This window comes from Phalacrocorax aristotelis, chromosome 2, assembly GCF_949628215.1.
Source record: "Phalacrocorax aristotelis chromosome 2, bGulAri2.1, whole genome shotgun sequence".
Classification (NCBI taxonomy): Eukaryota; Metazoa; Chordata; class Aves; order Suliformes; family Phalacrocoracidae; genus Phalacrocorax; species Phalacrocorax aristotelis.
Genome location: NC_134277.1, coordinates 77,089,730 through 77,107,184, shown reverse-complemented (window position 1 = coordinate 77,107,184; position 17,455 = coordinate 77,089,730). Strand labels below are relative to the sequence as shown.

The following is a 17,455-nucleotide window of genomic DNA, read 5'->3' as shown; positions in this document are numbered from 1 at the left end:
AGAGGTGAATTTTTCTGTGTTTATACTAAGACTTGTTTCTACCATGGTTACGTAAGCAAAGTGCTGTGCTGGACTTTCTGCCTTTTATCATCACGATCCAGCCAGACGGATGGAGTGAGATCATTAGAACAAAAAGGATGACAAATACAACTCTCAAAATTTAAGTTTAAAAAGCTTTATTTCAGTGTTAATAAAACCTAAAATAGTGTCCGAATTTTTTTCATTAATTCCCTACACAGAGCCTAAAGATTAAATAAGTTCTTAGAATTAAGGAATTTTTTTATCTTACTTGAAATGTTGCTGAATCTTTTTTCAGTTTTACAACTGTTTGATTTCTTTTAAGCATTTTCTTAGTAAAAAAATACTAACTAGAGCCTTCATAAACTAAATTTTATACTGTGCTTAGAGCACAGTTTATTATGGGAGATTAGGTCCTCAGTTCCAGTTTTTGCTGTTGAAAGGTTGTCTTTGCAATTACCTGTGTTGTCTTTTAATCGCTGCCGCTTTTTTGATAAATCATCTCTGAAGTAATTTATTTATCTGATTTTTTCATGTTTTATTTTTAACACGCAGGTTCTCTTGCTGTGCTGTCAGCACTCTCTGGTTTTCTAGGTGGGGCTAAACTGTCCCTTAGTTTTATACTTCATAGAGCTGTCTGTTCATGCTCTTTGTTATGGCAAAGCAACGTGGTTTTATGTAGTATTACTTAGAGATACTTATGGCACTCTAGATCTGTTCTGTCTTTTTAGATTCCAATAATGTGTTATCCAGCTTATTGCCAGTGGTAAAGCCTGGATTGTGGGCTTTTTTTAAGAGGTTTGATTATTATGTCAAACTATTTGAGCAGTAACACTTGCACCTCCCAACACACACATCATTTAAAATGTCCTTTAGGTTTTTTTTAAAGTAAGCTTTAAAATTCTTAAAGACACTGTTTTGGCATCCCTGCTCAGGTCTGTTAAGCCTCAAGGTAAAAATCCCCAAGGCATGTTTTATGAGACGGTGAGGCATGGTCTATCAGGTTTTTGAGTTCTTGGTGCTTTGTGGCTCTCTCTGGGAGAGTAGCGCCCTTTCATCTCCAGAGGCTTTGACATCAGATAAATGAAAGGCAAATCTAATGAGTGAGAAAAACAGTGGCAAACAATGAACTTCAGAAGTAGAGATAAACGGCCAGAAACCCCCTCTGAATTACTGGCAGCATGAGCTTGTTCTGTGCCATGCTGTGCTTCTCTCTTTCTCTCTGGTTCACCCAAATGACTAACAGCGTTGGGACGATAGCCAGCATGAGAACATATCCCCATGCACTCATGATATCCTCCCATTTTTCTTATATAAGAGTAGAAAGAAAATACATAGTTTCAAGTGTCTTTTCAGACTGTCAGAACTGAAGAAGCTTGCTATGCTATTCTTTCTGTTGGTAAAACATTCTTAGAGGAAAAAATGATGCTTTATTTTCCCCAACCCCCAGCCCCAAAAACCGAGGCTTGGCATTCTGGATTCGTGGATTTCGGAACAGTACTTCAAATTGCCTTTTTTTTTTTAATGTTTGGGTTTTCTATCCTTAGACTGAAAAACAGAGACAAGCATGATTGTATGCAAGGCAGTTGTGTGGGAAGTACTGTGCAGTAACACTGTTTCTGAAGAACAGAAACAGAGAAACTAGTAATGCTGCAGAAGTAACTCAAATTTCCTCCAGCTGATGCTATTCGTGTCCAAGTGCTTAATTGTAAGGTGCATTGTCCCTGATTTACATGCTCAAATAAATGAGAAAAAGTTTCATTTTCAGCTCTGTAGTTCAGGCAAGCTAGTGTTCTCACGCAGGAAAAAACCCCAATGTTTATCTGAGGTACCCTGCCTCAGGTGTTTGGAAGCTGCTCGAGTTCAAAGCAGTTGAAATATTCTTGCTAACCCAAAAGATACCATGGAAAGCATTGTAGGTCTAAAGGCGAGCAAATTTAGGAAGGAAGATGCTATGGTTCTCTCACTCTGAGCTTCTAGTTGCTTGTTATGTGCTAGGTCACATGATGCTTACAGATTCTCTTTAATCGTGGGGGTTTATATAGTACTTGCACTTTTGTGAATTAGTATGAATAATATTTAAGACTATTTTAAATATAGATGTTATTTAGTGGCATTTGTTTTGAAATGGACATTCGTGTTAACTTATGTTCAGTGGAAGTTTTTCTGCAGTCTTTCAGGTTCCTGATGAACGCTGCTGAAAACTGAGGCTTCTGATACTTAAAAGTGTAATGAAAGCCTTAATTACAAATTTTAATGCAGAAGGAGATCCCTGGGTAAAATATTTCATTAAAATTGCTCAATTCAGGTTTTAACTATGAAAAGAATTTTCATGTCTGTCTTCTGCGTACTTCAAATGAGCTAGAAGACGATGTTATTTTAACTTCTAAGCAACAAGCTTAATCTTGAAAGGAGACTTTGCAAAGAATGCTTGCTCTGCAGTCTTTCTCCCCACAGAATATTGGCAAAGTTGACGGTTTAGTGGTGTTCCAGAATGAGGCAAATCCCAACGCATCACTCCTGCAATAAATATATGTATGCTAGAGAAGTTTTGAATTCGTGTTTGCAGAGACTTGAGCTCAATGTAATTACAAATGAGCATCGGTCCTGTATAATCTGATTCATTCTAACAGTGAAATCCATCTTAGCCGAGACAGCTCTCGTGCTCTCCCCCAGTAAATTTTTGCAAGGGGTTTGTGAATAGGTGTTCAGGTCAGTTTCCGTGTATGTGTGTGTCCTGAGGTGAACAGAACTGCCATTTTCAGGATGGACTGGAATTATTGCACAAATACTGACCTAAATATCAAACTTGGTGACATACTCCAAATAGGTCACTTTTAGATATGCTGATTTAGCCTCAAACAGAATATTTTTAAAAGCTGGATATGTGGTTTGTTCGTTAATATTGAAAGTGCTATACCACAGTGCATTTCTTTCCTTTTACTTTCCAAATACGGGAGTCCTAATTGAGGAAGCTCAGAAGGAAAACAACAACAAAAAATTTTGTCCTTTGTGATCTAATATGTTCGTTCTGTTGCCAAATATTGAAAAATAAGCTGATGCAACTGGGAGGGGAGTGGAAGGGGAAGAAAGGGACATTTTCATGGCTTTAAAGAATTTTGTCTATGTAAAGATGGCATGATGGTTTTGGAACTCGCTCAAAATTACTTGCTGAGCAATTCTGATCTGCAACTGTTTACTACTTGAATGTCAAATGTGAAAGGATGGACAAAGAATGTGCTACAGTTAAGCCCTCGTCACGCCCTCTTCACTGTTTCCTCATTTGCCAGTTCCAACACCTAAAAAGCTACACCATTAATGCAGCAGAAGAGAGAGAGGTTTTATGTGTAAGGTGTTTACTGAGTGGTGGAACTTGCTGTCGTGAGGCTTGTATTTGGGGTGTGGTAGCAAGCTCCTGCTCTTTGGCACTTCTAACAGCTAAACTTAGTTTGATGTTTTTCAACATGTGAAATTGCTGTGTAAATGTTGACTACTACACAACTCATGACATGGATGGTTTGGCCAGAGTAAAAAGGGTTATCAGTCCTCCATGTTCCAAGGCATACAATTTGAACGGGATGTCAATGTCTGCTTCAGAAATTCAGTATTGCAGAGCCTAAGGAGGGACATAGTACAGAATTTTATCTTCTTGGAAATAGCGTGCATTGCTGGGCGTGCTGAGATGGGTTATCTGACCCTGCAGAACTTCTCCCCCTGTGGCTTTAGAAGAGCAGGAAGTATGTCAACAGCTTCATGAGACAATTGTTTCCTGCTTTAGTGCTTGGTTCAACTGGGCTGGTAGAGGAAAAGAGGTGATGAGAGGCAAGGGCTATAAATAATGAATGACTGCCTCACATAAGCTGCCTGTGCGTGGCTGCGCTATACATGTCGATAGGTAGAGATGTACAGGCACACAGCCATGTGTGTGCGCACATCAGTGACCACTTCACAGGCTTAGTTGTACAGCTGTGGCTGTAATGACAGTGTGTTTAGTGGGGAATAAGCTGTTGTGTAGGGCTTAGGTGCCAGGATGGATTTGCACCTATGCACAAAAGAACCTTCCTGTTTAAAATATGAGGAATAGCCAAAAAGAGATCCTTGGTTTAAAAAATATCAAACGTAAGAGTTTTCTCCTGCATGCCATTGTATTTTCCCTTCCCTGTTTCAGTCGCCTTTGTTTTCAAGACTGCAATGGGAGTGCGTGTGGTGTTCCGGATGACCCTAGCCTGCTGCGAAAAAGGAGAGACTAGGTTATGATGTTAGCGTACATTTGTGGTGGGTGGACCCTGGCTGGACACCAGGTGCCCACCAAAGCCACTCTATCACTCCCCCTCCTCAGCTGGATGGGGGGGAGAAAATACAAAGAAAGGCTCATGCTTCGAGATAAGGGGGAATTAGTTTAACTTATTAACAATGAAATCAGAGTAGGATGAGTAATAAAAAACTAAAATCTTAAAACACCTTCTTCCCAGGCTTAACTTCACTCCTGATTTCCTCTACCACCTCTCCCATAGTGGTGCAGGGGGAAGGGGAATGGGGTTTGTAGTCAGGTCCTCACACGTTGTCTCTGCCGCTCCTTCCTCCACACGGGGAAGGCTCTTCACACTCTTCCCCTGCTCCAGCATGGGGTCCCTCCCATGGGAGACAGTCCTCCGCAAACTTCTCCAACGTGGGCCCTTCCTATGGGCTACAGTTCTTCGTTAACTGCTCCAGCGTGGGTCTGTTCCCTGGCATGCAGTCCTTCAGGAACAGACTGCTCCAGCGTAGGTACCCCACGGGGTCATAAGTCCTGCCAGCAAACCTGTTCCAGCACAGGCTCCTCTCTCCACGGTTCTACAGGTCCTGCCAGGAGCCTGTGCCAGTGCAGGCTTCCCACAGGGTCACAGCTTCCTTTGGGCATCCACCTGCTCTGGCATGGGGTCCTCCACGGGCTGCAGGTGGATATCTGCTCCACTGTTACCTTCCCTGGGCTGCAGGGGGAGAGCCTGCCTCACCATGGTCTTCACCACGGGCTGCAGGGCAATCTGCTCCAGCACTTGGAGCCACCTCCTTCCTCTCCTTCACCGACCTGGGTGTCTGCAGAGTTGTTCTTCTCACATATTCTCACTTTTCACTTCGGCTGCAGTTTCGCAGTTTCCGTGTCCCGTCCCCCCCCTTCTTAAATATGTTGTCCCAGAGGCGCTACCACTGTCGCTGATGGGCTCAGCCTTGGCCAGCGGCAGGTCCGTCTTGGAGCAGGCTGGCATTGGCTCTATGGGACATAGGGGAAGCTTCTAGCAGCTTCTCACAGAAGCCACCCCTGTCGCCACCTGGCTAGCAAAACCCTGCCACACAAACCCAATACAATACTATGTTTCCAAAGTGCTAAAAATAGGAAGAACGGCACATTTAAGGGAGGAGGGCGTGCTGCCATGTTGGTCTTACTCCTTTCATGTCATCACAGAATGTTGTCTTCATACATTTACTTGCACTGTGAAACTATCAGAAAACAAAAACACATTTTAATTTAGTTTATACTATACAAGTAATGCAGGAGTCTTTACAGCAGTAGTCTCTCCATCTTTCCTGAACTTATCTGGAGCAGCAGTGCAAAATGAATTATTTAGCTTTTTTTTCTCTAAAGTTACCTAGTTCTGACCAGCTGCCTGAGTCTTCTAACTATTTTTTTCAGTACAAGTTTGACAATTGTGTTCGGGGACTATGTTTGTGAAGTGTAAGGCTGACCATGTGAAGAGGATGAAGCTGATCTATGACTCTAGTAATGTGATTTTTATTTCTGTTGAGGAAAAAAGATCTGAATTCTGACTGCACACAAGCTTGGTGTTACAGACCATATTTATATAAATGAATTCTATAGAATTTAAAAATGAATTCCTGAACTTGATTGCAGTTCTGCAAATATATTTCCAAAATAGGAGACTGAGATGATCCGCTCGTGCTGAGGAAATGCAGTGAGCAACAGTTGAGTGTTAGTGATTAGTGAAGTACCTGCTTTTCAGTCGTGCTTCATCCACCTTTGAGCTAGTGAAAGATAATCAGCTGTAGGACTGCCTTTTCCTTCAGAACAGAAGATTCTGCTCATTAATTAAAGTGACAGGTGGTAAGCCATCTCCACTTGTACATACAAATTCGTCTTTATTTCAGATACTGTCAGATGCTAACATCTGACTTTCTCATATCAGGCATGGTCAAGAACGAGAAAGACTGAAGTGCAGATTCCAACTTCAGTGTGAAAAACAAACTTTGCGGAGCTTTTAAATACAAAATACAAAATACAGCCTTCACCCTGTAAAGAATGCTTGAAGGCACTAGTCTCATGATTAAATTAGCCCTACAGTGTACTTGCCTTGGCTTACCCACTAGCTGATTGACCTGTTTCATATGTGTTTATAGGTACTATAATGAGCTGTAACATCTTTACAGAGTTCATCATTGCCAGAATTGTTATTACCAAACCTCAGTTTTCTGTAGAGGCATAAAGGACAGGCTTTTCTAATGTTTACTGGTCAGAACCAGCTCAGAATACCTTTTTACGAAGTGTTGACTACAGAGGGGTGCCAATGGCAAGTGCAGGGGAAAAAGTAATATGTAAAGATAAAGTAGTTTATTCTAAGTTATTTGGGATGTTACTTGTTACAGTGCTGCCAAATTTATACTTTGAAGACACTGGATGCCATATCTCCTCTCCATGTGTCTGCTTAGCCTCCTAAGCAATGGATGTCCCTCTTCTGGAGGAAAACTACAGAGAACTTTGCCTTAGTTTCCGTAAGATCTGAATTTCTAGATGCATAATTTTGCTTTTACCTTTGGCTATTGGCTATTACCTTTTGATAATTCTACAGAGGATTGTGTGCAATAAACTATTTGTGTTGCAGTTAGTAATTTCTGACATTTTCTTACAACTTTGTGGTCTCATTCCGTGTGTTTGAATGTACCACCGTGATTCTGGGCTACGGTATTTGTGTGTGTGTGTTGGGGACAGGTTGGAGGTCAGGGATGTGCTGATCACTGAGAGGGTGACCCTGCAGTAGTTGGTCTGTTTCTTATGTCAGTAGCACCTGAAGGCTTGAAAATGAGTCTCTATACTACTCTACGCTAGTATGACCTAAAAATGAGTTTAGCGTAATGCCAACGTCAGCAGCATTGTTTGAAAGTAGCCTTTAGCCAAATCCAAGGCTCCGCAAAAAGCTTGTTTTCTTTGAGGACAACAACTATCCAGGCTTCTTCAAATTTGTGAGACTAAGAAGCATCATTAGCCTGTTTGCAACTGTTGATTGTTGCAACTGCCTGGTGAAGAAAAAAGAACCCTGAAAGATTTTCTCATTTTTCAGTGGTTTTTTTCCTGAGCTGATTCTTACTTACAGGAAACGTGATGACTCTTAAGTTTAGTAAAAGGAAACCATTTTTTCCTCTAATACCATAAAATGACAATATTGAGATAATGCTTTCTCTAAAAATAGATCCCTAAAAATAAGCCCACAGCTTCCTTTTAGCGGTGATTACAAGTATTCAAACATAAACAAACCTCTGGTTTCCGTGTGGAACTTGACTTCCTTTTTTGTGTGTGTGCAATCTTCACTATTTGGGACCTTTGCTTTGTGGTCATATCTGGTCATTCTTGCTATGGGTGGTTTCTTGTCATGTCAAGTCTGAAAGCAGAAGATAGGGCAAAGCAAACCTAAAGCCAATTTTGTTTCTCTTTTGATGGTAACACTTGAAAGTGTTCCTCCTCCTTTTTCCCCACAAAACCTATTATTTTGCGCTTTTTGTTGTTAGAGGTTAATTGATGTTTTGGAAATTAACTTCTGAGTGTGTTTCATTCTAGTCTCTCTTAATGGTTTGGGAGGGAAGCTTGGTGTTTTGGCTCAGCTGGTTAGTTTTCCATGTCAAAATAGTTTGGCTGTTTCCAAAGCAGTGTAACTTGTGACTTCAAGCTTTTTTCTTAATTTCAGTTCTAGCCAAACTATAGGTTCACTATTTTAATCTTCTCTTTTTCCGTGCTGAAATTCAGAGAGTCTGTGGTCCTTGTTTTGGACTTGCTGCCTTCAGTCAATAATACAGTAGTTATTGAAGTATTGCAGCCAAGAGTGAGAACGGAAAACTAGGTATCGCCCACACATCTGGAATAGCTTTCAGGTAAAGCTTTTCGAAGTCTCTAAATCAGGTTCTGATATTATTGAAGCTGAGTTTGTGCAGCTCTAGCATAAATACAGGAAAGCATTGTCGTGGCTTACAGCTAGAAGCTCAGTGAGGTGTTGCAGATGGTACCTTTCAATGTGTGTTCAATCCAGGAGGATCCCAAAGTGTTCTGGGGAATCTCTGGGGGTAGAGGGGTGGGAGTGAGCAGGGGGGTGTAACTTTACTCTTAATGATGCTCAGGGGAGCTAAGTGTCTGTGGTGAATGGATCCCATGAGACTGGAGGGGGTTGCAGGGTCTGACATTTTCCACAATACTTCAGTACTTACAAGGTGGTAACTGAGTCAGTCTTGAAACTGAATGGCTGTAACACTGGCAGCCTTTCCAAGTGAAGCGTAGCAGGGAGGAATAAAAGAGAGGCATTATTAGCAAAAACTAATTTTAGGGATGTTTGGTCTCCTTAGGTGGCTTCTGTAGTCAGTGGGAGAAGGAGGAAGGTCTCCAGGGAGAACAGGGAATAAGTGCTGGAGACCAGTTTTAGGCCTTGGGCCAGTAGAGCCATATTCATGATTGTTTGAATTATAAAACACTTGGGACAGAAGGCCTTTCTGAGTTGCTCTGAAATAGTGGCATGAAGAGAGTTTATCTCACTGTAGAATTAATCCATATGATGCAGCTCTATTAGGAGAACCTAGGTTAGAAACTGAGGACCTAGCATAACCTCTTCTTTAAAACAAACAAAACCCCACAACTCTCTCCACGTGGGACTGAGGAGACTCAGACAAGTGAACAACTATTGAAAGTCTCACTGGCAGCAGTCTGAAATCTATAGTAAATGCTGAAAGAAGGTCTTTGCTGGAGGGCTGCTCATTGCAAAGTCTGCTTGCTGGCAGTACGGCAGCTTGTCTTCATAAAAAATTAAGCCTAACACAAGTTGTAAGAAGAAAAAGGGGTATGTATTTTTTGTGAGACTGTCACCTCTTTTGTAATATGTGCAGATGAATTGTTCTCAGTCAAGCTGTTTTAAGGGTGCTAATATTCATTTCTCCACCAAATGGAGATTCACATATCTGAGTTATAAGTAGCTTAATGTTACAGCTAATTACTGTCCCTTAACTCCAGGTTGCAACTTGTCCTTGCAGGGATCTTATCAGTGTGAACATCCCAGTGTGACTACCACCAAAGTAACAGTGTTGCTATCACTCCCTGTGTAATATTGATACCAGTACCTGGTCTCTAAAAGAAGAGCAAAAATACTCATATTCTGGTAATGACTTCAGGTAGTACCAAACATTTCCAAACGACAGGTGATGAATGTCACTTTTTTGACAAATTCTCTCTTTCAAGATCTTGACACTAAACCTGGGACACTGACTTTCATGTCTATGAAATTTCTTCTGGACTCCTATCACAAAGGGTAAAAGAGGGCAATTTCTGCTTCATTACCTCCATGTTTTGTCTTCCCCACACATATTTGCTTCTACTGTTTTCAGTTAAGTTGTTACAGCTTTGCACAAGGGCCAAAAGTAGAAGTGAGCTATTTCTGCGTGCTATATAAGGCTCTGGTCAGAGCTGAGGAGAGCAGGGACAAGTTAAATAATCGTCATGCCCCTGAGTCTCAATAGTATGAGGCGTTTGCACCAGAGGCTTTTGGCTACGTTGCCTGCAGAGGAGAGGTGGCGTGAGAGGCACGTGCCCTGTGAATGCTGCCACACCAGCATGCGGTCCTGCCCTTCGTCTTAGCAGGCAATTACAGCTCTTAGCTATGGCATTGCCTGTTGGGTTTGTGAATCTGACTGACATTTTCAAGCTTCTGCTGAGTTTTATCTTTTCTTTGCAAGGCCCTTAGCTTGAGTTAGAATGTATCTAACTTAATGTTAAAAAAAACAACAAAACAAATAAAAAAAAAAAAAAGGAAAGGCCAGAAAAGCCATTACCTTTTCACCCTTTGGACTGCACCCATTTTAAAAGCTATCATTTAAAAATGAAAATATATGGCTTTAAAGCAAAATAAAACCTTTTTTTGCTTATTCTTCCTCCCTCTTTCATTAAGGTTTTTGGCATTAGCTTGTTTACCAGTCTGAACATTTCCTCAGCTCTTGACTGCGGCTGAGGGCACCGATGTGTTTCCTGGCTGTGGAGTTCAGCTCAGCAGAGGGAGGCCTCTCTGCCAAGCAGGGCTTTGATGTTTGAATAGAAAGGAGGATTAGGATTTGAAGCAAAGTTGATTTTGAGGAGAACCTGTTTGTGCTAAGTGGTTACTTAGATATTTCAAGTATATGTATCACTGTGTAGTTAAGCCTTATGCATGCATTGGTGGGATGTGATGATTATCGAACTGTTTAAAAACAAATCCTAAAGGAGAAAAATTACACTGCCTTTGCATTAGCATGTCTACAGCAGGTGTAATTTAACATCATCAACTCAGTTCAAACAGACTGGGAATTTGGCTGCCTTTACCGTGTGGGCTGTTTAGTTATTTTAATTGTCTTCTGTTGAAGTCCTAAATAGTAATTTCTTATCTGAATAGAGCTATAGGGAACGGGATGAGGGTAAACAGGAAAAAGACATAATTACGTTGGTTTAAATTCACACCACAGGTCACACCAAAAGATGTCCTTGTGTAAACAAGGCTTGTGTTTGTCCATACAGCTGGGTTCAGCTGTGTCCATTGCTGACATCCATTGTCAGCAACAGATCATTTTTGTAGTATAGCCAAGTCTTTAAAACAAAGACGGTAATCAGTCTTGTTGCATAGCTTGGTGACAGAGGTGGCATTATACTGATGGACAAAGCAAAGTGGTTTTTTAGCCCTGTGTAGCAAGAAGAGGGAAGAATATTGGTTGATACAAATATTTTTCTGTATTTTTATTGCCAACTGCTAAAGATTTACAGTGAACACATACCGTATTTTCACTAGTCTTGAAATACCGTTAAAAAGAAGAAAAAAAGTAAAAATCGGAACACCTTGACAAAACCTTTTTAAGGGGCTGCTGGCTTTTCTGAATCATTGTTTACACTTGTAAGTGCTATTCTGGCACAAGTAACTTGTTTAAAAATGAGTTTTCATATTTGGGAGACTCCTAGTTCTTTGCCACATGTGCAGGTCTTAGGTGGGGAGTAGCAGAAGGTGTACTGCCTGAGGGAGGGAGAGAGCTCTCCGGCCGCATTACCTGGGGGGTGGTATTCACAGAATAAAACTGCATTTTATTGCTGCTGGGGAAAAATTAAAAGCACGATGACATCTTTTTGGTGTCTACAGTGGGTAGATCCAGGGTTCTTTGTAGTACATGTCCTATAGTTGCGTACCATTTCTTCAAAACTACACTTCAGGATGCCATACTCACATGGAGACCAAAGGGGGGAGGGGAGGAAACCCCAAACTTAAAACACTGTAGGCCAGGGCTGCATAACAGGTTGCACCAGGAGCTGGAGAAAAAAAGTCGTCTTTGGATATTGCGGTTTTATGTGCAGTATTGCATTTGGCTGTACCCTGTTCCTACTTCTTTAGTATTACAATGGTAAAACAGCTATACTTTCAAGTTTTCCAAAAGAAAACACCAAATAAGCCATTATGAACCTTGATATGGGTTCCATATACAGCTAGAATGCCTTTCCCTCTGGCATTGCTACCACATTGACACTTCCGTATTTTTGTAGGAGCACAGGTCTGTTGAACCCAGCCCATATTAACTTTTTGGCGTAATTACTTACAGTGGAATGTCTTGGGTTGGTTTTGTTTTGTTTGGGTTTTTTTTTTAGTGGAAACCCTACTTCCTGCAGATAATGTTCCTTCTTTCAGATGTTTTTTATTCGTTGACTATAAGGGATGTTCTAGTCAGCATTTTCTTACCCTTTATCAGCGTATTTCTGCAGTGATTCCCCACAGTAAGTCAAGGAGTAGTCAAGGAAACCTGATGCTTTATTAAAACATGTATCATCTTTTAGAATAATGCTTTGCTCTTAATCAACAACAGCAAACACGCACATGCACCGTCTTACTGCATTTAAGTCAATTGAAGACAACTATGACATTGAAATACCCCTTTATTGTTCAACTTGGGAATAATGATTTCAGAATTTCAATACTCCAAAACAACTGATGAAAGTTTCTGGTGAACCAAAGAAAGTATTGTTAAGAGGTTGTTCTCGGTTGTCACTCTTCTTTGTTTTTCATCTTGTTCTTCTGTTTTCTAGGATTTTGGTACAGAACAGTATTGAGCAATGAAAAGACAAAAGTCTTTATCCCTGCCTGTGAGGGTAACTGTGTTTGTTTATATGAGTATTCCTTGTGACGATTCAGAAGTTAGTTCTTGGAATACTGTTTTGTTAACAAAGACTTCTATAAAACTATAGTTGATTCCAGAACTAACACCTAAAATGTGGTTTTAACTTTTACAGTTATCGCTGTGGTAAAGGCATCATTGAATATGTGTCAATTGCACGAAATTCTTGGTATAACAAAGTGATTCCTTTAAAAAAAACCAACAAGCAAACAACAAACAACAAGAACATCCAACTTGTAAAAACAAAATTACTTTTAACTGGATTTTTTTTTTGTAGGGCTTGGTGATTCTAAGAAAGGTATTGTGTCCTTTTTTGAGCCAAGTAGAATTTGGATTTGTTTGGTTGCTTTATCATGGTTCAAAGGGTTACTGGTTCTGGTACTTTAGATATTTTTAGCATGACATGTCTTGCTAAGCACTGCTGGGTTGCTTGTTAGTGCTCATATCACATTCCAAACAAGTAGTTGAAGCAACAGTGTGTGTTAGAGTTACACCTGAAATTACACATTCTCCTTTTTAATTTAACGGGTGTCAGCACTTTTTCATCTCTTTTGTTTTGATTGTGATGAGAACTGTACCATACTGGGCAGGTTCTGGCTCCATAAATAGACTGAATACCTGGCTTTCAGAAATGACTGCTTAGAATAGCATATGAATAATTTTTGCCTAATACTACAAGGGGAAGAAAAATAGTAGCTACAGTAACAAAAGGACTAAACTAATTGAGTAACAAAAATTCGAGCATTTTAATGGATGTGGGAGGACTGGATTATTAACGGTCGCATTAGAGAAAAACACTGCACCGTCTGTTCCTCTCGAAGCTTATGGCTGTGTGTTTATAATAGAGATCACTTATCCTGAGGCCTGTGTAGCTTGTACTAGAGAGGAAAAAGGGAAGAAAAAAATCCTTGGCCTTCCTTTCAGTGGCAAGCTGCTTCACTTATGCCAGCAAAACATGTCTCTAGGTTCAGGGTACTCCATGGCAAGGGCTATATCTCTGCCCAGAAGGTTGGGTAGTGCCTCCTTATCAGAGTTCAGAATCACTTACAGACTGTCACTGGGCATTGATTAGGAGTTGGGGTTTTTTTTTTGCTTTTTGTCCCTTAGACATGGCGTGTGTACTTCCAGAATCCTAGCATGTGAGGTCAATAAAAGCACTAATGACAAAATTAAATTATAGCTTCTCTTGCAGTGAGCAGCTGACAGAACACGTACCGTTTGAGCACTGTTTGTGCAGTCCCAGAATTCTGAAATGGTGGTGAAGTTGTTCGCTTCTCCTCCTTTGATCTAAGCAGTCTCTGCTCCAGCAACACCTCTTGTCCTTCTAGAATTTGACCTCTCTTCCTTGCCCACCATCCTTGCTGCCTTGTACTACTGTGTGGTGGTGTTTTGTCATGTAACTAGCTTCAGGACTCTACTTTAGGGAAGGGTATTTTTAATAGTATTGGACAGAAAATTCAAGAGTTCTATGTTGCAGTGTTGGTTTGGGGTATTTTGGTGTTTTGTTTTTTTTTTTTCTTGGGGGAGTGTGTGGTTTTGTGTTGTTGGTGTATTTTTTGGTCGGTTTGTTTTTTTTTTTTGTTAATAAAGACTAGTAAATAAGTAAAGGAACAGGATGTAGTTCACCCAGCTGTATCCTAGAGATTTGGTAAGGGGCAGAGTTGCTGTTACTTGAATTTGTTGCCTATAGGTATCTGGAATGATGCTAGATATATGTAGTACCAGGTGGTATGATTTCCTTAGCCTCTATAAACTGTGTTTGTTTTACCTTCCTCTTTCTAGAAAAAAGTGTTAAACCCCCAAATCTCAATTTTATTTGTCACATTTTAATCACTGTTGGTCAGTTTTCTAATTCACTGACAAGAGATGAGTGCTTGGTGCTTTGCTGCTGCTGTGATATTTATATCTTTTTGGAGAAAAAAATGGGATAACTATTTCTTCTGTCATTTAATAGCTGCTTTTGACCCTTGAAACCGAGATAGGATGATCACTGTTACCCCTCGCCTCCACTCACTTTGGCATACTGACCAGTCCCACAGCCATGTAGAAGACTTCTGCACTATGTTTTTGCTGATGTTACTTGCTAACAAAAGGGCTAAACTAAAGTTTCCGTCAGATCTCTTATCTGTCTTTTTTTTTTCTGGTTGTAGAGTATCGCATAACTTCAATGATGAAAACTAATCTATTTAACTTGTTCAGCTTGACAAATCTTCGTGTTTTTCCCCCTGCTGGCCATCTGTGGACCTGGTTCTAGCACTGAGGCAAAGCAAGAGATAACGGCATAACTTACAGCAATGATGTAAACTGTGTTAGATCAGCTATGCTTGACACTGACTCCTGCTGTGTTTAAAAACAGTTTATCATGTGCTAGTAGGGGTGAAGGAAACGTTCTTGTTTTATTAGGGTATTAACATATTGGTGTGCCTCTTGACTTCCAGGTTGCATCACAACGCATAAGCTCAGTGGATCTTTCATGCTGCAGCCTGGAGCACCTGCCTGCCAACCTGTTTTATAGCCAAGACCTCACTCATCTCAACTTAAAGCAGAACTTCCTGAGGCTAAACCCTAGCCCATCCACAAATAGAGCGCTTAATGAATTACAAAGGTAAAGTGATACGCTCTTGGAGCGAAGTGACCACTGGTCTGCAGGAACTTTCCTAAAAAAATTACCGCCTCCTCTTGTGGAGGATTGGCCTGGCTGTAACACTTCAGAAATCGTTTAACTCTGTGTGTTCGAAACAGGATAGCTTTCATAAGAAACTTAATGTTTTTCTTGTAAATAGAAGGCTATTTTCAATGCAGTTTTCAGAATGCATTGGTTTTATCTATCTACTGAGGTCAGACTGTAGTTCTTCAACCTTTGACTCACGCGAGTGAATATGAGTTGGTGAGCTGCCTATCAAAGGGATGCATTCTGAGTAGGAACAGTACTGCGTGTGACTTCACCGAGAAGTTTTTTGTTACCCCCCCCATGCAAAGAAAGCCCTGATTTAATAAATTCAGCCTTATTCCTGTCATCTTTCTACTCTGCTGAACGCTAATTCTTCTTTCCTAGTAACTGTGACCTTCCAGTTGTTCTTTCCACTGCAGCTCATCTGAGAATGTAAAAAATGGGTAGACAGCAGCATGATCGGTGATCTGAATGATTTAATGTATGTGTCCCAGAACTGTGGAATCAGCAGCCTTTCTGTATTCAGAAAAATGAATGTTTCCATGCTGAATATAAAACTGATTTTAATTTCAGTGGTAACTGAATTGCAGAGTACCTCAGGATTATATTTGTGGATGGTCCTGTTCAAATGAAATCTTTTAAACCACATTTCTAAATACCTTCCTCTTTGGAAAAACAGGATGGCTTCTGCGGGCTTTTTTATTTTTATGTAATTCCAATTTCATTCTGGAAAAACAAAAAATTTGGCATAATGGAAGATGAATGAACCCAGCAGGTCTGCTTCATAAACAAAGCAGGCAGTGATTCCAAGAGCTTATGAACACAGTCTGGAGAGGAATACTGGATTAAATGTTCTGTGAATGTCAGTATTGGTCTCCAGATAGCAAGTGGAATTTTAGCGTAAGTTAGGTGATGGACATGGACAGATAATGAATGTCTTAATGAATTTTTACAATTTTTCCTTTTAGATATCAGAAAGTGTACAGGAGATACTTGGTTATATTTTGTCCATCTTACATATAGGTGATTCTGTCAGGGATTGGAAAGCATTTATAAATGATGTGATGAGCAATGTTCATCGTCTGACGTTCTCTTGGTGCTGCAGTTGTAGGAACAACTGAAGAGTCTTGCTTGAAAGTTAAACTGTTAAAATGTTTCTCACTAATGTGGGCCTGAACATAAAAGTGTGAAAGAGTTCAGGTGACGAAGTAAAACTCTCCTGTTTTCTAAGATTCTGCGTCAGGAAAATCTGAAGAAGTGATGTATACCTGAAGTGGTGGAAAACTGATTGTGTCTTGTTCTTCTGAGGGCTGGTCCTCATTCTGTCAGTGAATGACAGTCTCCTCTGCCTCCATTGCTTTGATCTTGCCAAGACGGTACGAGAAGGTCTGTGAACTTCTGGAGAAAAAAAGAATTGTTAGGAAAGTTACACGGCACTGTTTCAGTGGATCAGAGCCAGTGTCTCATGAATTCCTGCCCCTTAGTGCTGACCTTCCCTCTGCCACTGCTGATGTCCTCTAGCCTTATCTTCATCCAGCACAGGTGGTGTCACCCAAGCAGTGAGTAGCTGTAAGTGGCTGCTGCTCCCATTGCTGTGCCCAGTGGAAGGAGCTGTGTGAGGTGCCAGTTACTGCTGAGGAAAAGCAGTGCCCCATGGTTATCTTTTTGCCTCCCAACAGCAGCAAAAGCATGAGCCTGGCCCTGGAGCGCTCTCCCAGGCCATTCTTCTTTCAGCCCTAAGAAATACAGGCCCAGCTTTTCCTCTTCAGTGGGAAAGTGGGTGGGAAAACTTGAGTTTTACTTGTGGTGCCCAAAAGCTTTGAGCCAGCTTGACTGCTACTGTAAGTCTGCTTTTCTGTAGTGAGTAAATACACAAATGTCTAGTAAGAAGGAACCACTGTATCTTTTGAAATTATTCGTGAATCCCAGTATGAAAGCATGTGTAAAGTAAGGGAAGCTCAGTCACTCCTGGGAACACAAATTATTTGTCTGACTTCTTTATTTTTAATCCAATTTCATAAAACCATTTTCAGATCTTCTGGGGGGGTTACACGAGGTAAAACTTGACTGGATAAACCAGAAGTCTTTTTTTGTTCACCCATGTTCTTTTAAACCACTGCGAAGCAAGTACAAAATCTCTGCTGTTCTGATTTGGTACTGTTGGCTCTTATACCAAATTCTCAGTTGCTAAATTGCAGCTGCACACAAGGCACAGCACCAGTGAATCAAGCCCAGAAGTATTTAAGGCTCCAAAATAACCATGTGCTTGGATGTTGTGAACAAAATGCATTGGCATTTATATACCTACCCTTGCTGGTACAATTTTTGATTAAAATCTGGTTA

At 40.7% G+C, this 17,455-nt stretch overlaps 1 protein-coding gene across 1 annotated transcript in view; it reads left to right on the top strand.

The window, feature by feature from the left end:
* Positions 1–17,455, top strand: part of PHLPP1 (PH domain and leucine rich repeat protein phosphatase 1) — a 143,829-nt gene that overhangs the window by 79,878 nt on the left and 46,496 nt on the right. Inside the window, exon 4 of the mRNA XM_075084194.1 lies at positions 14,880–15,046. Coding sequence (XP_074940295.1) covers positions 14,880–15,046 — 167 coding nt within the window. The remainder of the gene's footprint in view (positions 1–14,879; positions 15,047–17,455) is intronic.